Source organism: Silurus meridionalis, chromosome 24 (assembly GCF_014805685.1).
Source record: "Silurus meridionalis isolate SWU-2019-XX chromosome 24, ASM1480568v1, whole genome shotgun sequence".
Taxonomy (NCBI): Eukaryota; Metazoa; Chordata; class Actinopteri; order Siluriformes; family Siluridae; genus Silurus; species Silurus meridionalis.
Window position 1 is genome coordinate 6,008,639 of NC_060907.1, and position 23,045 is coordinate 6,031,683.

Sequence of the window (23,045 nt, forward strand, 5' to 3'; positions counted from 1 at the left end):
ACAGAATGAAATGTTAAAGACTAAACCGGAAGTGAAGTGTGCCCTGACAGTAACCTTCAGCCTGGTAACTGTGGAGTGTGTTGGCAGAGGGGCACAGAGGGGCACAGAGGGGCACAGAGGGGCAAAGGGGGTATTAATGTTAGTGATGATGAAATGAGGCTCAGGTGAAGAGCGAGTTTGTGTCTCTCACTTGGCGCTTGTTTACCTTCAATTTATTAAATTCCTCCTCATTTAACCTGAAAATAATCAGGCTGGATTTTTATTCCATTAAACTCATAAAATAAATATGTTTATTTGTGTTTATAGAGAACGACTGGGAAACACGTACAGTTTTATTCCGTTGCATTTAGTTTTTTTCTTTTTATTCAGATTTTATTTTTTCTCAATTCAGTCTTGAGTTTATATTTTAAACACTTTCTGTAATTAATAAACTGCAATAAAGCAAATAAAAATAAACAAAACGGATTTTTGTTCGATTTAGACACATTACTGATTAAATTCTCTTGACGAAACAAAATGTTTTGGGCGATAATTATAATAATTATATTGTCCTAAAATTGTTTATTTGTAATTATTTGAGATTTGCTTCCAGTTATTTCAATCGAAACGAATTAAAAAGAAACACAATTAGGGGCCAAACGAGATTTTACAATTATTTACATTCTTATCATATTAAATAACCAAGTTAATTAGTGAAGATGTAAAATAAAAGGTTGTAATAATGTTTTTATTTCGCCAAAAATAATCAGAAACGTTTAGGATTTTAAATGAATTTTGTAAATATAAATGAAAGCAGAATTTTATATAACCTCAAAAGATATTACATTAAATTCCACCTGAATAAAGACTCGTTTGTTTAGGATTTATATTTACTTTCTGAAACAGAGGTGATTTTTAAACGCAAAGGTTTTTTTTTAAAAACAGTAATAATAATTTCAATAATAATTCGTATAAGTAGTAAAAAATAATGTTGTCCTTGATAACAACAACAAAACTAATGATGATGATAATAATAACAACAACAACAACAACAACAACAATAATAATAATAATAATAATAATAATAGTAATAATAATAATAGTAATATTATTTCCAGCTAAATAACGAAAAAGCCCGAAATCCAACAAATACTTAAGAAAATGCATTCACAATTAAATTTAGAAAAAAAGTTAAAAAAAAAGAAAAATCATATGTCTGTAAAAATACACCCTTATATACATTATTATTATTATTATTATTATTATTATTATTATTATTATTATTATTATTATTATTATTGATAATTCTTCTTCTTCTTCTTATTATTATTATTATTATTATTATTGCGACATATTTCGTTCCACGCTGTTATTTGAGACTTTATGACGTAATTCTTTGGCAGGGAGGAGGGTGATTTTTTTTTTAATGCAGGTAAATATCCCGGATGTGGTAAATTCTACCATGTTTGCTCTCATTACTATGCCCATAATTACTGCATCATTTAAAAGAAAGTAGAATAATAATTATACTTTTACTGAGTTCACACTGGAGCGGGAGAAATTATAGCCGCTTGTCTTTTTTTTATTTATTTAGATCTATTACACATATCAACTATTAATCATGTATCTATTATTATTATTATTATTATTATTATTATTATTATTATTATTATTATTGTTGTTGTTGTTGTTATTTATAAAGTCATTAATTCTCGCTAGGAATAACCTACGACGTTCACAAACAAAGTTAGGAAGATAAGTCTAGAAGTCGGTAATTGTTGTGTGTGTGTGTGTGTGTGTGTGTGTGTGTGTGTGTGTGTGTGTGTGTGTTCATGTACGCGCACAGGCGGGAATCAATAGTAAGAATTATATATATATATTTGTTTGTTGTTGTATTGTTTTGTTTTTTTCTTCTTAGTAACCACAACCCATTTAATGCTCTATAATTAAGCCTGCCATGATGACCTCATCATTTTTAACTCATACGTCACCATTTAATGAATAACAGAGTAATGAATTAATTTGTTATGTAAATACACCTTTTGTGAAGTTGTTATTTATTGATTGATTATTTGTATTTGATTTGACGCCACTGTATTGGAAGTAAATACGAAATAAATCACTACAGTACAGCAGGAATGGCATGAGATATAATACAAATCATTATATATATTTGTATAAAAATCTTTTTTTTTTGGGGGGGGGGTTATTGTTATAGCATTGCCTGTTACAAAAAAAAATGTAACAAAATTGCTTTATTTCATTATTTAGTGGTTCATTGATTTCATTCGTTTAATTCTTTTGCTAGATTAATTTAATTCAACAAAATATTATTTATTTATTGTTTTATCTTGTTATAGTTGTATACACACTAATTGTATTCATTTATTGATATATGTGTTGTTTTACATTTTTTTATAATTGTATACACTCTACATTTATTTATTGCTTTATTGTTTTCTAATTGTAAACATTATATTTTTATTTTTTATTTATTCATGTATACACCTTAGTGTTATTTATTTATTTATTTATTTATTTATTTACTATTATTTATTTATTTATTTATTTGTTTGTTTGTTTTTGCTTGACACTTTTTAAAGGCTACACAGTTACAGCACTAGACAGGAAAATAATAAGTAATAAATAATAAATAATAAATAATAATAAAGGAGCCTAATAATGTCCCAAACATCTGCTGTGATCTGGGATGAAGTGTTATGCACGGATTGTAGCTGTTATTATTATTATTATTATTATTATTATTATTATTATTATTATTATTATAAAAATGTATTATATATGCTTTAAAAGCTTCATAAACCAGTCGTCCTAGTGATTGTAACCCAGTGTTATTAACGCGTTATAAGCGCTCTCAGTCTTAATAAGGAACCGTGAAAGACAGTTAAGAAAGTAACATCTAAAACTTGTAAACACTTGTTTACGATACTTTTTTGGTTTTGTTTTGTTCTGTTTGTTTTCCTACACGCGAGTCGAAACCATGTTGTCTGTACTGTAAGTGCACGTGCGCGCGTGTGTGCGCTTGTTGCGCGCTCGCTCGTTGCACTTTAAGTCCGCGTGGCCCGTGAACTAATGGCCAGCGACTACCCCCCACTCACCCCCCAAACACACACACACACACAGACAGAGACACACAGACAGAGACACACACACACACACACACACACACACACACACACACACACACACAGAGAAAGACTAGACAGCCTGCCAGTCGCGCGCTCGAAGGTTAATAATCTTTTTTAAGTTGTGTGTGTGTGTGTGTGTGTGTGTGTGTGTGTGTGTGTGTGTGTGCGTGGGTTGATAAATTAGTCCACGGGCTAGGAGGTGTTTGGGGAAAATAAGGAACCGGGGGGATCCATTACCGAATAAAAAATACACACACGCACACACAAACAACTAAAGAGAAAGAGAGGGAGAGGGTTTGGGAGGGACAGAAGACAAGAAGGAAGACATAAAGAAGAAGAAGAAGAAGTAGAAGAAGAAGAAGAAGAAGAAGACGCGAGACGAGACGAGTCGTGATTTCCATCTTTAATACTCACCGGTACGCTCGCAGGAGGCGCGTCGCCGCCCGGCGTGTGTGCGCGCGCGCGTTTGCTGGCGTGTGCACGCGTGTGTGTTTTATTTATTTTTTCTTTCTTTTGAAAACCGGAAGTCGTCTATCGACGTTTCCACGCGCAGTGTTGCGGGAGAGCGCGCGGTTCGGTAGCGCGCGGCGCGGCGCGGTCCCACGGCTGTCCCCTCTGTCCCCTCTGTCCCGGAGCCGCTGATGATCCCGGGATGACGAAGACTGACAGTGAACCGGACCCGAGGTCGCAGATTAATCCGCCTGTTGTTCATTTTTCCGCCTGAGAGAGACAGAGAAAGAAAGAGAGAGCGAGAGACAGAACTTTAGATACAAAAAAAAGAAGAAGAGACAGAGGGAGAGAGAGAAAAAAAGACGGCACGAGGACACGGAAAGACTCTGGGCTTGGGGACGACTTGTTGAGTTCTTTCCCGTCGCTTCCGGTATCACCGAAGAAAACCGGGATCGGTGCACCCGTTCACCCTGCACCTTCCTCTCCACTGGGCACTCTTTCTTTCTTTTTTTCTTTCCTTTCTTTCTTTCCTTTTTGAAAAAAGTCGACCCTTTTGTTTTGATTTGTTTTTTTAGGGTGAAATGGGTGTTTGAGACTGTTCCCCTTCACAACAATGGTACGTGATATATACATTTATTTCTTTCTCATTGGTGCATACAGAAAACAAACAAACAAACAAACAAACAAACAAACAAACAAACAACATCCAGCATAATATACCTCTAAATATCACTGTTTAAAGTCAGGCCTGTTTTTATTTGGTTCCAGAAAACCAATATGAATTTGATTGCATTAGTAATTGTAAATAAATCTCAAGCACTAGAACATGCACACACTTTAATACAACAATATTCAATTATAAAACTTTTTTCGCTCTGTTTTTGTTGATGTTTACTAACTTTAGTGTGTACCTTTAACTTAGGGAGGTGCACCATGGGGTTCATGCCCTTGATGAAAAAAGTGGACATTGTTACCTTTATTCGATTGTGAGAATTTTTGTGGTTACAGCTTTTATATATATATATATATATATATATATATATATATATATATATATATATATATATATATATATATATATATATATATATATATATATATATATATATATATATATATATATATATAATATTTTATATTTATTTATATTATATATATATATATTTATTATATATACTATGTTACATCTTATTATATATATATATATTTATTATATATATATATATTATATATATATATATATATATATAATATATATATATATATATATATATATATATATATATATATATATAGTTCAATGGCTATAATTGATTTGAACCCTTTACCTCTAAATGCTGTACTATACTTCCAGCTTCATAACTAAATACTCTAGGTGTAATATGCATGTTATAACAGTCACATGGCGTACTCCGTTATTGTTATGGATGCTGTTTGTAAACGATCGAGCACTTTCCTCCACCCCGAACTCATCCATCAGTAGTGGATTGTAATTTAATAGGATTAGTATTTAGTGGTGTTTAATTGTCAGTTGGAGGAGGAATCTTTTCCTCCTCTCTGTATTTCCTCTTTTTTTTTTCCCCAACCGCAGAAGTGTTTGGACTGGTTTTGGCATTTGGTTTCAATCAAATGTTTAATCGAATGCTTTCCAGAGACCTCTGAGGACAGATCAAAACACACCCCAGCCTCGCAGGCAATAAGTCTTGGAGTTGAATCTGTTACTGAACTGGCTTTGGGCGAACATTTTTTTGTCATGACAAAACTTTTTTATATTATTATTATTATTCTTTTTACAAATATATACACACACACACACACACACACACACACACACACACACACACACACACACACACACACACGCACACCTGGAAGGAACTTGATCATTAACGTGCAATTGTTGCTCTTTGATATGAAGATGAAAAAGCAGGGGTGAAGCAAGAGAACAAGTTTGGGTTGTGTAGAAACAGCGAGCTTTGGAAATAGATGTTGCTGAAGGGGAGAAGGTCGATGTGTTCGCTCTGGAGTCATGAACTTCTCAGCTGTTCTGTGGGTTTAGTTTTCGGGTTTTCGTTGTTTTTTTGGTGCTTTCTGTGTTTGTGACTTTATTTCTTTTTCTATGCAATAGAACATTAGTTTTTTGAAGGAAAAACCAGTATAAACAGGCTCTAAATTATTTATAATTATCCAGAGCAACTTACATTCATCTTATTTAAACACCCTAGCAGCTACGGGGTTAAGGGCCTTGCGCAGGGGCCCAGGAGTGGCACCTTGGTCTTGGGAGTGGCCCCTTTGAGTACAAAGACCAATGCCTTAATCACTAAGCTTCCACCTCACTGCTCTTAGGTTTTGCTTTATTATTATTATTTTTAATATTATTATAATTATTATAATTATTATTACTATTATTTTTATTCATAATAATAATCACAATATAATAATCATCATAATAATAATAGCAATAGTTGTAGTGACCTTTTACCCTCTGTAGTCAGGCCTCAACCATTAAGAGCCATTAAAAAAAAAAAAATCATACTGGAAATGAATAAATGCTAAGCGTCACACGAACAACACGCTGTAAGTTTCCGTGTTTTTTTTTTTTTTTCTCCCGTGCACGTTAGCGTTGGGCAAATATTCTTTGCTCTTTTCTCAGACAGACAGATGACACGTGGACTCGACTCAGCTTGACTTCCAGAACATTCTGTGAGTTGAACCGATCTGGCAGACGCTCTTCGAGCTGATAGGTCGACACGGTTGTCTCGGTGCCACGGTTGTCGTGGCGACCGTGTCCTGCGGTGATGGCGGGGTAGCCGCGTGAACTCGTTTCTGGCTGTAAAAAACTTTGAGGGAAAGTTCTTCTGTTTGTGCGAGCGGCATCGGCCATAACTGTGGCCACGAGACTCTCTCTCTGCCTCTCACACACACACACACACACACACACACACACACACACACTGAGTTGGAATTGCACCTTATGAAGACATCGAAACCGTGTGTGTGTGTTTTCTCGTGCAAGCACGCTGAGCTGACCCGAGCCACAAGAAGAAAAAAAAGAGAAAAGGAACAGAAAGAAATGAACATTTCAAATTGAAATGCCGAGGTGCAAAGTGCAGAGCTGTTCTGGCGCAGCGTGAGCTCCTCTTTCGAGCCAGCAAGCTAAAGTCAAGCCCCCCGAATATGCCCCGCAATAATTAGCAGCACCGCGACCGTTCCACTCTTCCAGCTCCTGTGAACCGCTCGCACTCTTCCTCTCTTCGCTCTCTGTGCTGTTCCCTCTGAGACTCCGGTGCGAGAAATCACATTTTTCCAACACTTCTCCCTGAGGTGCTCCTGGCAGACGCACAGAGGAAGGCCGCTCCGGCTCTATCCTTTCATATAGCCTCGGTTCTCGTTTTTCTTTCCCCACCGTTGTCTCTCTTTCCTCTCGCTTTGAAGTGCTAGCCATCGCTGGCGTCTGCTTTCCTGGTTAGCAAATTAAAAAAACAAACAAACAAAAAAAACATCGGCGGTAAACAATGCCTCTCGTAATGGAGAGGAAAAAACAACAAAACTATTCAAGGAAAAATAGACATGGTTTCATGGCCAAATTATTTCCAAAACCCAATCACGTCTACACGAAGCGTATATACGTGTGTATACGTGTGTGTACATAAAAGTGTGTGTGTGAGCAAGAGGAAAAGAGATTTCAAGACATTCCAGTAAAGACAACTCTCACCATATGTTCATCCATGTACATTTACATTCTCTCTCTCTCTCTCTCTCTCTCTCTCTCTCTCTCTCTCTCTCTCTCTCTCTCTCGCTCTCTTAATTTTTTTCCTTTCTGGTCATCCCATCAGGAACTACAGCTCAAGTCTCTCTCATTGGATTCCATCATGGCCGACCAATTAAATGTTTTTTAAGATAAAAAAAGGCGACCATTTACTGGCAGGAGAAAGGAAACCTGTCGCAATTAGCACATTTACATACATTTCTATTGACTCCAATTAGGTCAGCAGCTCCCACAGCTCTCTTTGAATCGTCCGCTTTCTTTCTCTCAACAACTACCCCCTTCCCCTTCTTTCTCTACGACTGCCGAGCCTCTAAAATGTTAATTAGAGGAAGAGGATCTCGGGATTCTGGCTGAGGGTTGGCCATATGGACTCCGCATATGTTCCATATATATATGTATGAGTGCATAGATAGATAGATAGATAGATAGATAGATAGATAGATAGATAGATAGATAGATGATAGATAGATAGATAGATAGATAGATAGATAGATAGATAGATAGATAGATAGATAGATATACAGAGAGACAGACAGACAGACAGATAGACAGACAGACAGACGGATAGACAGACAGATAGATAGATAGATAGATAGATAGATAGATAGACAGACAGACAGACAGACAGACAGACAGACAGACAGACAGACAGACAGACAGACAGATAGATAGATAGATAGATAGATAGATAGATAGATAGATAGATATACAGAGAGACAGACAGACAGACAGATAGACAGACAGACAGACAGACAGACAGACAGATAGATAGATAGATAGATAGATAGATAGATAGATAGATAGATAGATAGATAGATAGATAGATAGATATACAGAGACAGACAGACAGACAGATAGACAGACAGACGGATAGACAGACAGATAGATAGATAGATAGATAGATAGATAGATAGATAGATAGATAGATAGATAGATAGACAGACAGACAGACAGACAGACAGACAGACAGACAGACAGACAGATAGATAGATAGATAGATAGATAGATAGATAGATAGATAGATAGATAGATAGATAGATAGATAGACAGACAGACAGACAGATGACAGACAGACAGACAGACAGACAGACAGACAGACAGATAGATAGATAGACAGCGTACACAGCAACAAAAGTTTAGTTTAGTTTAGCATCTACCAGAAGTGCAATTAGTTGAAAAAGAAGTGCAGATGAATATGTAAGTATATGTACAGCATGTAATATATAAGTGGTTAAACATACAGAAGATAAATATAAAGTCTCTCGACAGTGCATAAATGTGCAGGAGACGGTTAGAAAGTGCACTTAGATTATATATAAACATGAACAATGATCAGGAATAATATGACATTATAACAGTATAACAGGTGAAGTAAACACTGATGATCTCTTCATCATGGCACCTGGTAGTGGGTGGAGTATTTACTAGGCAGCAAGTGAACATTTTGTCCTCAAAGTTGATGTTAAAAGCAGGAAAAATGGCCGAGCGTAAGGATTTGTACAAAAGTTTGTACAAATAAATGACGTCAAAATGTTTGAAAAACTATTTTATTCATGGATTATTCATTAAAAGTTGAAGTAATAATAATAATATACGTTAAGTAATTCACAATTTTGGTTGAATTTACAGTACATGTACAATTTCCCCTTGGAAAAGGAACCATCAAAAGGATAGAGTCAAAACCTCGCCATTTTTTGTTACTCGTGAGGGGTCATAGAATGAGGTTCCCTTTTGAGTCTGGTTCCTCTCAAGGTTTCTGCTTCATGAAGTCTCAGGGAGTTTTTCTTTGCCGCAGTCAAAGAAGATTTTTTCTGTTTGACTCCACTCAGGAACTTCTCCCAGTTTTCTCTACACCATTACCATAACACCATAACTTACTCTCCAGTCTCCTGCTCAATATTTTACATTAATGCCGTTTGGCCCCTGATAGCACTTTTTCCGCGCAACGAATGCAGATCCGACTTCCAGCCCAGAGGCCGAGCGTATCCCAATTAGGACCCGAGACAAAAAAACTGATCGTAAATCAGCACTTTTATCCCAAGACCTTTGATGAATAAAAACCGCTGGCCCACGTTTTCCTTTTCTTTTTTCTTTTTTGGCAGAAACCTGCCTTTTATTCTCTGGGTTTTTGAAGCCGGAGCGAACATCCGCAGCCATGATGGCGCTCATGCCAGGCGCTCAGATCTGGACACCGAACAACCCGGCCAAAATGGCCGCCGCTCATTTGTTTGCTTGTTTATTTATTTATTTTGTAAAAATTCCTGTTCATCACCGCCCTCCGGGAAGACGCCTCTGAGAAACGACGATCCGGTGGCCGTAGTGTGCTTCTAGAGGTCTTCAGAAAGGCCAGGATGCAGAATGAGACGTTAGCATGGCGCTGCTAAGCCTCTATAAAAACGCATGAGAGAGAAACAGGAGCGCTAACCTCTCATTGGGAGGGATATGAATAGCCTTTGTTTTGCACCACTCCTCTGAGCCAATGGCTGGAACTTATTATGAGGTTGTGTGTATGTGTGTGTGTGTGTGTGCCCATGTGTGTGTGTGTTTGTGTGTGCTTTAATATGTAGGCCTTTTTATGCATAAAACCCATATTTGTGGTTAGTTTATGTGTGTGTGTATGTGTGTGTGTGTGTGTGTGTGTGTGTGTGTGTGTGTGTGTGTGTGTGTGTACACGTGTACATCTGTGCCTATGTATGAGCGCATTGTGCATTTTTTCACAAACATCTATGGAAGTCTATGTGTGTGTTTGTCTCATCTGCTTCTTCATCCCATAAGGGGCATCAGTGCATGTGTGTGTGTGTGTGTGTGTGTGTGGTTCAGTGTGTGCCAGGTAGGTGGTGGTGGTGGTGGATAGCTGGTTGGTGGATGGTTTTTGGCTCGGCTGGACCGGTACCAGGTGCGGTTTCTGTGTCCATGAAAGCTGTGAAATGCAATAGGATTTTGCAGGATTTTCTGGCTATGCAGTTCGCCGCCATTTTTTTCCCTCTAAAGACAAAGATTTGGCCTCAACCTTTCCCTCTTTCTCTCTCTCTCTCTCTCTCTCTCTCTCTCTCTCTCTCTCTGTGTGTGTGTCAGACTTTCCCTCTCTCGCCTTGCTAATGCATTTTACAGCATACAAATGAACCAGTGTCGACAGAAAGGTGTCTTATTTTTTAACCCACCCCAAAAAAAACTTGAACTGATGTACAATCGAGAACCTGAAGCAGAACTGGAGAGTTTTAGTTTAGTAAAATGTTAATTACGTAAAACTAAAACTCTCGAACGATCTACACCGTGCGCAGTAATGGCTTCTGAGCATAAGGTTCATTCTTATTATCCAAATAACAAATGTTTCTTGCATATGGCAAGTCAGCCGGGATGATGTAGCTAGACGATAGCTAAAGATGTATTGCGATGCTGAGAGCTCCAGTGTGAGAGCTCCAGTGTGAGAGCTCCAGTGTGTGTGAGAGCTCCAGTGTGAGAGCTCCAGTGTGAGAGCTCCAGTGTGGTGTTTTAATCACCTGAAAACCTAATGGACTAAATACAAAAAAAATGTATCCGTTGGCTTTTCAAATGCGTTAATATAAAGACGAGGGAAAATGGTATTGTTTTTAATGTAGCACATCATATCATTGGTCAACGTTTACAGCTGAGGGTTTAGTGTTCTGTCCTCAATGTGTGCAGTGGGTAGAGAAAAACCTGTGGATGACCAAAACCTTGTACACACCAGGAGTTATCCAAGTTAGCCGTAATGCTGGAGCCTAAATCGTATACCAGTGCTCAAACTGGACAGAAATGTCCAACTGCGGAAATATTATAGCTAGAATAAAAAATATTATCTGTGAAAAACACCATTATTCCAAATATAGACAGAAATGTGTGAGTTTTAACATTAGGGTTCCTGTTCATTTTGTTTCCCTTTTCTTAGTTATATGGTGTGCAATCACTGTGCAGCAGGAACGCTTTTCTTATCTTTTTTTATTGGTAGCGTATCACATTTAGGCTCCGCCCCCTGCAGTTTGAAAATAGCTCTAGAAATTATATGGAGCCTGAAGCAGTTCACAATACATGCTTAATTGAGTGTATTTCTAGTCAATTTTAATATTCCTAGAGTTCCTAAAGTTCTATCTTCCTAGAGTGTCAACTTCTAGTCAATTTCTGAATTCCTATCTGCTCTCTTGCAATATTTGTCATTGACGCATGAGACTGGATTATCAATATCAAATCAATCAAAGCAAAAATCAGAAATCAGAATACTTTGTTGATCCTACAGGGAAATTGTTCCAGAGTGTGTATTGATGGAAGACAAAAAGTCTACAGTAATCTCACAGGTCCGCACTCAAGCAGACCTCCAGCACCTCCCCAAGCCTTGGCTGATGGACCCCAAATGCACAGAACGTTTGTGCAAATTTAATTCTTCAATCAGCGCGGTGCAGAAACACGGCGTTAAAAAGGGATTTTTAGAGGCTTTATGTCTTAAGACTCGGCCTGTGTGTGGTCATTTGTGAGCGTCTGAGAGCGTTAGATAAGAGCAGCTGTGAATCGTGAAATGAAGTGCCTCTCTGTTTGACTTGCAGGCCACGGAGTCGTATCTGGTGCATGAAGAGGCGAGCCGAGGAGCCGTGCTGCCCGAGTGCTTCCTGGTCCCAGATACATACAGGGTACGAACTCTCCGTCTTTTCTTCTCTCTCTCTTTTTTTGTTTTTTTTCCCCCTCTGGCTTGGTTTCTCATTCATCCAGCAATTAACACCACCAACACAACCATGTCTACAGTATTCATCTGGTTCTACACTATAGCAATGGGATGATCGGATAATATTCATTACAACATTATTTGTATCAGTCCTCATAGGCAGCAGTGATATCACTGACACACAGGAGGTCACAGGAAGCAGCTGAAAGGTTGTTGGAATTCTATAGTTTTAGTTATATGGTCAGTTTAGTTCATAATCCCAGTATAGGCGAATATTTGGGCATTGTTTTTTTGGGCAATTTTTGTAATTATTAAAATGTGATTTTTTTAAAATTTATTTAAACTAAAAGGAAGATTCAGCCACGTTTGTTTGTTTGTTTGTTCCTGTGTGTCAAGTCTAAACACCCCCGATCCCCCCTCCGCCCCCTATATGTCTTATTAGTACCCCATTCTCGTAAACATTTAATGGAACAATAATCCTCAGAGTTATTTGGTTTTATGAGGCACTTGTGTACTGTGTGTGTTCCAAGGTTCAATTCCATTAATAATAATAATAATAATAATAATAATAATAATAATCTAATAAATAACTATATAATAATAATAATAATCGGAATCTCTCCGCTTCATTAAAATCATTTTGTGCGTCTTGATGCCACTTTTAAGTCTGATAGACAACATTGTCCTTAAATTGATTTCCATTTGCATGATGTTAAAACGTTAATAATATTTGCATATTCAAATTCAAATTTGGGAACAGTGTCTCTGAATGACCTTTATATAGAAAAAGAACATTAAATACATACACTCTATTGACAAAAGTATTGGGACACCTGACTGTTCCAACCATATATAATGATGTGATGAGTTTAGCAGAAAAGTGTAAAAATCGGAGAAAGTGCTTGGCCCCCGGATACATTTTTATAGAAACATTTCTGTGTTTTGTGTCATTCTGGTGCTTGGTGCATTAGTGCAAAATCTGAAATCCGTTGTATATATAATGACATGTATCACAGATCGTGAAACATCTCGAGTTTGGCGGTGTGAGTTTTATATTCTGATGCTTTGCTTTCCATTTGATTTTCATTTAAACCCTGGACGTGTCTCTTTTGTCCCTTATGAATGCATTTTGAATTACCTTTATATAGTAAAAGGACTATAAGGAATATATATATATATATATATATATATATATATATATATATATATATATATATATATATATATATATATATTTAATCCACTCTGTTAACAAAAGTATTGGGACACCTAACTTTTCCAGCAAAAAAAAAATGCTAATTAATTCATGCAAAATCTGAAATTCTTTGTAGTGTTGTAGATCTTGTAATATTGTGATGTCAGATTATCTTTTTTGCCACTTTGGTATCCATCTGATCCTCATTAAAACCTATATTTGAATGCATTTTTCGCTGTTACAGTGCAGCGTATCCAAAGCCTTTATTGGCAGGGGGGTATGGGGGGGTGGCTTATTGTTCTCTGATTATTCGAATGCCAGCCAGATAAATAAGTGCACTCGTGGAATTACAAGGTATTGGACTTTGATTTCGAATCGCATGAATGGGGCGTTTGATTAGTCCTGTGTCTAGCCAAGAATTAACATCCAGTCACACAAGCGTACGATTCATTCGCAGGTGGATTGACGCGAAAGCTTCTCCCAAAGTACGGGACAAAAACGAATAAATCTGGTTTTGAACCTAATCTGTAGATCAGTTCGGGTAATGAGACGATGTTCTTATATCGTATGTCGAGCTTTGTGTTTTCGAACGCAGTCGTTAAGCTCGATGGAGCAAACATATCTGCGTAAAACGTCATTAGCATCGTTTAAGTACAAGCCATATGGGAGGGATTAAGTTTAAATGAGCCTGTATGTGTGTGTGTGTGTGTGTGTGTGTGTGTGTGTGTGTGTGTTAGAAGGGAAAACCACATGCTCTAACTATATTGCATTGCTTGTGTGTTTTAATGGGAGCATTACCGACTGAAACCGCTAACCTCGACTTCTTGTTTCTGGACCCCTGCTTAGCTGGAGGCACCAAGAGAGAACGAGAGAAAGAAAAAGATGAAGAGAGAGAGAGAGGTTGCGTGTGTAGGAATAAAAAAAGGTCTCGTAAAAAATGAAATGATTTTATTTCACCTCAGATTTTTATTGTGTTGAATGACATGTGTGTGTGTGGACTTATTTCCAGTGAATGCAGCACAAGCACTGAGTATCTGAACACTCAATCTTTCTCTGCCCTCTTTCCCTCTTTTTCTCATTTTTCTTTAAGTCTCTCGCACTCTCGCTTTTCTTCCGTGAGATGTTTCCATACAGACGTGTTCTTCGTTCCATGTCAGTTCTGGTTGCTTCATCCGTTTTTTAGGGACGCTAGCGTCTTGTTTAATGACTGTTCAGACTCTGTGTCGGATTTTTGCAAGAGAACAAATGATCAGTGACGGTGAGATCTGGCACTTTGAGCTCGTCATCACTCGTAGAGATTTTTCTGTAACGTCAGTCAGAAGGTCATTCTCTCTGAGACCGTTTTCTCGGCAACGTGTGAATTGGAGACATATGAACGTGGTTTACTGTTCAAATCAACGGTCAATTGATTAACCTACAGTTCCTAAGGTTTTTAGTAACCCATGGTTTTTCCAAGGACTAATAAAAGTGCTTGAGGGAACATTGATAGAACATGATAAACGTAACCATTGCATCTACTGTAGCTGCCAGTCGTGTACAATGTATGTATAAGTCGTTTAGCTACAGGCAGATCATCAGATCAGAGAAAACGAGGAATAATTATCACAGACCTTTTATTTTGTAAATCTACAATAATCTACAATTTGATTGAATCTCTCTAATTGTAGATGTTATTCTTTATGTCTAGTCAGAAATGGTTAAGAAATGCTAGAGACACAGTTAAGTCGTAAAAAAAGGGATCTATATGTATAAGTGTGTTGTGACACCAGACTTTTTGACCCATGTGTTGTTTTCCAAAACTGTTACCACAAACCTGAAGGCAACAATTGTATTGGATGTCGTTGGGTGCATGAGCATTAAATTATCCCCTTCACCTGAACGAGGAGACCCAAACCAGTTCCAGCATGACAATGCCCATGTGCACAAAGCCAGCTCCATTAAGATCTGCTTAACAAAGATTGGAGTTTAAGATCTTCTGCTATAGAGCTCCAACCCTAACGAACATGAATGAATTGCTGACTGCCTCCTCACCTCACCTACACCAGTACCCGACTTTACTAACACCCTTGTGGATGATTGAATCCACATATAAATATATTTTTTAAATAAATTTGGAAGACTTAAAGTAAAAATGCATTGAAAGCTGTGTGGTTGTTTCTTTGGAGGATCCTTCAAAGGTTCTCTGCATAACCCTGTATATGGTATAAGGTGGTTTGTAGTAACTCTCTGACAAAGCCCTAAGGGACTCTCTTTTTTTTTCTAACAGTGAATAGGATGTGGTTTAGGACACACCCACAGTCATTTACTTCCATTTTCTTGTTCAAGTGCGACACAATTCACTTCAGTGGAAGCACTGAAGAGGAGACACTGTAAAAACAGGAGAGAGTGAGCATTGTCAGAATGAATGGAACTGTAGTAAACCGTTTGTAAGCCTAACAAGCACATGACAGAAGAATTATTGTGTCATAAAATATAAGAGCCAATCACATTCTAGTATGCAAATGCAGGCTACGCAGTAGGGGAGGAAGGAGTGAAGGCATGGAGGTTTCAACTCATTACAGATTCAAACAGTGTTGCCAGATTTGGATTTGATTCTATTTAAGATAAACGAATCCTGCATCAAAATTATTCCTTACACTTGTCGTAACCTGTGAAGCTTTTTCATGTGCGTCGACTTTTCCCAGAACCTGAGTTTCTATGATCTATAATATCAGTTTTGAGAGCGTGGTTTCTTTTCGTAATATGCCATAATATTTTTAGAGTCACACAAGTTTTTGGTTGACTCTCTAACAACCCTTTTGCCCATCAGAGAGTCAGTCCAGTTTTTTCCAGCCGTTAATAACAGCTCTGCTAGCCGATAGAATGTTAAACTAGAGGCAAATGTAGCTTTTAATGGTTAGCTGAACAAAACACATGGGTTTCAGTGGTCCAAAAGATGTGGCTACATGGCCTGAGTCAGATTGGGAAAAAACAAAGTTTATAAAAAAAATGCTTTTTTTGCTAATTAAACACACGGTTCAGATTAGCCATAAAACTGTAGGCTAGTGCCAAAATATTAGCATGTTTCCACACAATGCTTTAAGTTGATTATTAGTAGTCTGGCCAAATGATTTTTGTCTCGCCAACTAGGTTATTAGGACAACACCTTATTTAAAAGGTCACAAGAAAGGATTCAATCTGTACAGTGGGTTCTTTTGCCTGTTTTACATGTAATGAGGTTTAAAGAATGAATTTCATGTAGAAATTAATATTGAATGTATACAATGCTAACCTGGGGGATTTTTTAGCATTTAAACACGTGAATTTGTCACACATTTTAGCGAAATGAATTATAATTGTATTCAAACTTACAGGCACTAAACTTATGAATTCAAAAATCAACTTTATAACCTCTTTATCCCTGTAAAGCTGCTTGGAGGCAATGCCTATTAAATTAAATTAAATTGAATAAAGGAATTTCATCAAACTATATAATAGGAGTTTAAAAGTAATTTTTTTTTACATTTAAAAGCTGTTATTTGTGTTATTTTGTTTAAAGTGTTGCTTGAACACTGTTATTAGTTAAGAGGACGTTGCTCCTGCTGCCTGGGTGAAGTAAATTGCAATTATATTTAAATACGATTGGCAAGACTCTGTAAACCCCCCAAACCCCAACACACACACACACACACACACACACACCCCTACTGCATAAAAGTGCAAATTGGATATGTTTCAGCGAGTGAGCTCGATTCAGATTTTCCATTTTAGAAAATATGAGAGTCTTGAATTCTTATTTTCCTAAAAAGGTTGTAAGGTCCATCTACATGCTTCACCAACTGAAGGTACAAAAACGTATCACTTCATTTAAAAGGTGTGTTTCCCACACTTGTGGGAAGATGCTCCATTAGATTTTATGGAGATTTATGCTCATTCATACACAAGGGTGTTAGTAAAGTTGTGTACTGACGAAAGGTGAGGTGAGGAGGCCTGTGGTGCAGTCGGTGTTAACATTCTTCCAAAAGATGTTCAGTTGTTCATGGTTTAGGTCAGAGATCTATAGCAGGAAATCTTCTTCTCCAACCCTTGTAAAGCAGATCTTCCTGGAACTGTCATTGTGCACAGGGGGATTTTCATGCTGGAACAGTTTTGGGTCTCCCAGTTCAGAAGAGAAAAATGTAATTCTACCACATTCAAAAGGATCATATACAACTGTAAAATATGTTCTATGCTTTTGTCAACAGTCTCATAAATAAAGGTACTATAGTGTAACCCTAATATAAAAAAATAAAAAAAACAAGGAAAAAAAAATGTTAATTCAGAGTTAATATTCTGATCAGAATACTTTATTAATCCCACAGGATAATTGTTGGGTTGCTCACAGAAAAATTAAGGAATAAGGTAAAAAAATATATAAGAAATTTCCAATAAATATATACATATTAATTCATATATTAAGTATAGATGTTGTACAATCAATGAACGTAAGGTGGTCCTAAAAGTCTAGTTATGTATACAAAGAAAAATAAATGGAAATGTTGAAATAAAATGTACCTCAAATGATTTTTAAAGGCATATAATACTTACAGAAGTGTTGAAATTTGAGTGACAACCTGTTTGACCTTTTTATTTAAAGAGCTCATTCTTCCTCAATAAGCGCTTTATCCTGGTTAGGGTCACGAAGGATCCTGGGAAGACTGGGACTATGGTGGGACCCTGAATGGGATTCAAGTTGGTTACAGAGCACCACACACACACACACACACACACACACACACACACACGGGTAAATTATGCTGAGTTCGAGGTATACTTGCAACTTGTCATTTCCCACTTACAACTAATTAACCAGTTTATGGACTGACATCCATTCAACAAGGCCGCTCTCAGAACAACATTAACTCTTGACTTTTAGAATCTAGATTTAGATCAGTTCATATCCAGACTAAATCTATAACGCTGGCCTACTAATTCCTGTTTTGAGAAGCTAATCATCGATATGAGCGGCTAGCTTGTTACTTAGCTATGTGCTGTTGTTGTTTTGCTGTGCTGCAAATGTGTTGCCTGTAAGTGTAAAATGTGTACTATGTATGTGAAGGCAGATTTTTACGAGCTTCATGTGCACTGGCAGAACGTCCCGAGGTGGCAAATGATCTTTGAATTTACAGCCGATAAGACGGCATGAATGTAGTGTTAGCGTTCATCTACGTACGGGGAAATGAAAGGAAACCAGAGACCCCAGAGGAAACCCACATGGACATGGAGAAGAGATGTGAAACTGTGCTCAGGCTGGAGAAAAGCTATATCAAGAACTGTGAACGGCTTAAAATAAAATAAAAGTGTCCTAGATTGTTTTATTTAAGGCTGTGTGTTAGAGGAGGGGCTTCAGCAGGATCTCCTTCTGTCGGGGTTCTGATTTAAATGAGATAGGAGAGGAAATGAAGGATGGAAGAGGAGGTGTGTGTGTGTGTGTGTGTGTGTGTGTGTGTGTGTGTGTGTGTTTGTGTGTGAGCACACATACATATATATGTGTATTTAGGTGAGCAAACAGACACACACACACACACACACACACACACACACACACACACACACACACATTTATATGTAAATGAGTGGAAATGCCTGTGTAGTCTGTCTGTAAGTTTGTGTAAGCATGTACATGTGTGTATGAGTGTGTGTGTGTGTGAGTGTGAGTGAGTGAGTATATATTTAAATATATATATATATATATATATATATATATATATATATATATATATATATATATATATATGGGTGTAACTGTACACGTATTCAGTACAGGACTTTCCTATCTTTTTACGAGCAGAACATAGTTAAAATCTGGGTTCCCTCACAGAGGTATGAAGTGGCAGCCCCCAATTTTTTATAGTCTCCGCCCCGCAATTTAAAAAAATACATATTTCTCCTTCAAAACATACACAACAGTGGCAGGGGTATAGAAATGAGACAGTTAGCGCACTGTATAGTAGAGTCACTGTGGCTTCTTACTCCATACCGGAAATAAGATTTGTTTCGCACATGCATAAAAATGCTAAAGAAATCATTAGCTAAGGATTCAAAATCAACGATTTTTCCTTTTTTTTTTTTTTTTAGCTTTTTATTTCACTGCACGTTGTATCCTGCATATAACCATGTTTGTGACAAATACAAAATAGTAAATCTTCCAATCTTGCTCTAGCTTTAGCCGCTTGCCAACTCCGGGTTAGCGGCTAATGCTGGTGGTATTGTATCTTTAGTGTTTTATGTCCAGCTTCTAAGAATTTCTCTTAAAAGGAGAAAATCCTGACAGTTCCACATAGCGAGGGAGTAAATGAATAAAGGATGGAAGAAATAAAATAAGTAGAACAGTTAAATAGATTTGATCTTTAGAAAAAGTAAATATTAAATGACACACACACACACACACACACACACACATAACAAATGTAAACTATTTAATTAAAATTTTTTCCATTTATAACATTTTATTAAAAAATTTTCATTTGTGCCAATTTAACTGATTACTCAATTTAATTAACATAATAAAGAAATGTATTGCATTCATTCGATTGATTCTATATTTTTAATAAAATATAAAATATTATTGTATATATTATTTACCCAAGCAAACATTTTATTTGAAATCATTTTAAGAATGTAAATTGTTTAAATGTTGATTATCACAAATATTAATAATAAAATGCGTGAATAAAAAATGACAAGCAATTTTGTTTTAAGCGTGCACACACACACACACACACACACACACATAGTTAGAAAGAGGGAGAGAGTGGAAATGTGAGTCTGTCCGCGTGTATGAGTGTGTGAGCATGTGCGTATTTGTATGTGTGTGTGTGTGTGTGTGTGTGTGTGTGAGAGAGACCATGCAGACGTATGTATATATGTATGTGGGTGAAAGTGAGTGTGTGTGTGTGTGTGTGTGTGTGTGTGTGTGCCTGCGCGCGCTTATTTTTCTTCTTCTTCTTCTTCTTCTTCTTCTTTTTCTTCCTTGCCAGAAGTTTGAGCTTTCACTTTCTGGCTCCTAGGCGGGGTTTGTTGTAGGAGTGAGGAGGAGGAGGAGGAGGAGGAGGAGAGGAGGGGAGGAGGAGGGGGGTGGGGGGCGGGGCACGAGCGCGAGTTATTGCTATGCGACCCGACTCTGCGAACTTCCATTCAGATCTGTAAACGCTCCTCCAATGTTTAATTCTGAAGTAGCTATGTACTCTCCGTACTGCCTGACACAGGTAATGCCAATGCCATTATCATCATTATTCTTCTAATCATCATCTTCATCATCATCATCTTATAGTGAGATGGAAGTTTTGCTTTTGCGCATGTGCACTGTCTGATTTTGGTTATTATTAATTTTTTTGCATTGCATTGTTACAACTTTTGCTGTCGGTCTCGTGCTGTTGCTCCTTTTTAAAAAAATGTTTTTGGGGTAATGTGTGTGCGCGCGTGTGTGTGTGTGTGTGTGTGTGTGTGTGGGTCGGGGGGCTGTTTGCTCTTCCTTTTTTTTTTTTTTTTTTAAATACTCTTCCGTGCTCCTCTTCCCCTCCCCGTGCGCGCGCGCTCTCCCGGTTTCTCTCTTCCTCCAGCGCGCGCGCGCACGCGCGCCCCTCTCAAAACCCCCCTCGTGCGTGGCATCTTTCCAGCGCGCGGATCTCGCTTCGTCTCGGTGCACATGGGGTTCTTTTTGGAGAAAATGGCGCTCTCTCTCTCTCACACACACACACACACACACACACGTACACGCACTCGCACGCACACGCTCAAATCGACGGCTGCATGCGTACGCGTACGCGCGCACACGGGAACGCGGTCGCCAAACTCCGCAGACTTTCACCGCATATGCGCTGTATCATAATTATGTCCAAAAAAAAAAAACCCATACAATAAAAATTTATTAAAATGTCAGAACTTCCCGACTGCACGCTCGCTCGCTCGCTCGTGCGCCTCCCGCTCCGACGTGTGAAGTCGTTTTTGGGATTTTGCTGTTCCCATTCATTGTGATCATTTGCGTGCATTTGCTGCTTTCGTTCTTTTTCCCTCCACTGCTCTGCAAGTTTTTCATTCTGCATACTTTTTTTTAATCAAACCCAAAACCTGACTGAGAGACAGAATGAACAGCTGTCAGCATGCACGAGTCTTTTTTTTTTCTTTCTTTCCTCTTTTTCTTTTCTTTTTTTTTTTTACACCCGGCTTATCGCAGCTGATAAGGCAAACTGCAGAAAGGTCCAACGGTTTCACTGATCTGAACTCTTTATTTTTAATACTCCCAGTGCACCTGCATGATCCACAACATGCAGCTGCTGCTGCTGGTATTGTTATTGATGACATTTTGGCATCAGGATGAAGATCATTTACTTGTTCACATTTATTTATTTTGCCTTATTTCGAATCATGTAAGGACCTGACGTGTCAAATGTGTTTGTAGTTTTTTTTAATGCATGGCATTACCCCCAGACCCCCAGTTTTCTGTGCACGTGTATAGAACAGAAATAAGCTGTATATCGCAAAGCTGATTTAGTTTTTTATTTATCTATGCATTTATCAATCTATTTATTTTCCTATGTATTTATGTTCATCCCAGCCGAAAGCTTTTACACAATTGAACAAATGAATAAGCATGAAGATCCTACATTATTGCTCGTGCTCGGGGTTTGTTTCCGAAAGTGCAGCATGCAACAAACTCGTGCATGTAGGAGATGCACATTTACTCACCAGAGAATGAAAAAAATCCCCAATCTGAGGGTTTTCTATTTTATGGAAAATGATTTCAATCTATTGATGTGGGGATGTGATGAAGTGTGGATGAAGATGTACAGTCGTTTCTATCCTTGAGAAGTGCACAGTGTTGAAAATGTATACAAAATATATACAACATATAATGAAATCATTTTATATATATATATATAATTATAATTATTTAGTGCAATTTTAAAGGAGGTATTTTCTGAAGTTTCATCTCTCATGTATTTATTTATTTATTTATTTATTTATTTATTTATTTATTCAAAATCTAATGCAGGATTATATGAGGCCTAGTCCTTAATTTAGGCTCAAATGCAAATATGCACAATTGCAGGCATTTTGAATTTTCATTATTAATTTGTACTTTTACAATCTTATCCTATCTATCTATCTATCTATCTATCTATCTATCTATCTATCTATCTATCTATCTATCTATCTATCTATTATTGAACTTGGGTTTATGTGTGTGTGTGTGTGTGTGTGTGTGTGTGTGTGTGTGTGTGTGTGTGTGTGTGTGTTGAGCGGCTTCCGACTGCGGCATTAATTCATTAATTTCTTTATTTGTGTTTATTTTCTTTATCCGACTATTTATCGCTATTTCACTGTTTAAAGTTTATCCTGGACTCTAGTTTGATCTTCAGTCAGGCTTTAATCTTTTTAAAATAATGCCAAGTTTTATTTTTATTTTCATTGTGGTTATATATTGGTTATATTTATTTAACCGCGCGCTAATAATTATTTTTTTTATTTGTTTTTTTTTTATTTTATTTACTTTGATCCTTCCGTTATTTCAGTTTTTTTGGCCTCAGGGTTTTTGGCAGAGGGTTTTTTCTCCTGCAGGCCTGATTCTGGAGGCGACAGGTCATAAATGAAAATATGATTATTTATATTTATTATAAATAAACAGACTGCATGCTCTGTTTGGTGTTTAGTGTCTAATTGCTTTTCTTGTTAAGTATTATTAAAACAAAAACAAAAAAACGATTGAACATATAGCAACACCTGTCACCAGCCTGGTGATCTGATCTGATCTGAAATCCATATTTGAATCCGATTTATTAGGTGAAATATTATTTTTCTTGCTGTTTCGGG

General features: G+C 37.2%; 1 protein-coding gene across 4 annotated transcripts in view; it reads left to right on the forward strand.

Moving 5' to 3' along the window:
- Positions 1-3,244: 3,244 nt before the first annotated feature.
- Positions 3,245-23,045, forward strand: part of nfixa (nuclear factor I/Xa) — a 126,536-nt gene continuing 106,735 nt past the window's right edge. The window contains exons 1-2 of one of the 4 annotated variants that reach the window (XM_046838294.1): positions 3,245-4,194; positions 11,904-11,987. In XM_046838294.1, coding sequence (XP_046694250.1) covers positions 4,192-4,194; positions 11,904-11,987 — 87 coding nt within the window. In that variant the 5' untranslated portion in view covers positions 3,245-4,191. Of the gene's footprint in view, positions 4,195-11,903; positions 11,988-20,336; positions 20,441-23,045 lie in introns of those variants that run through there. The other 3 variants (XM_046838293.1, XM_046838290.1, XM_046838291.1) reach the window with 3 other exon arrangements.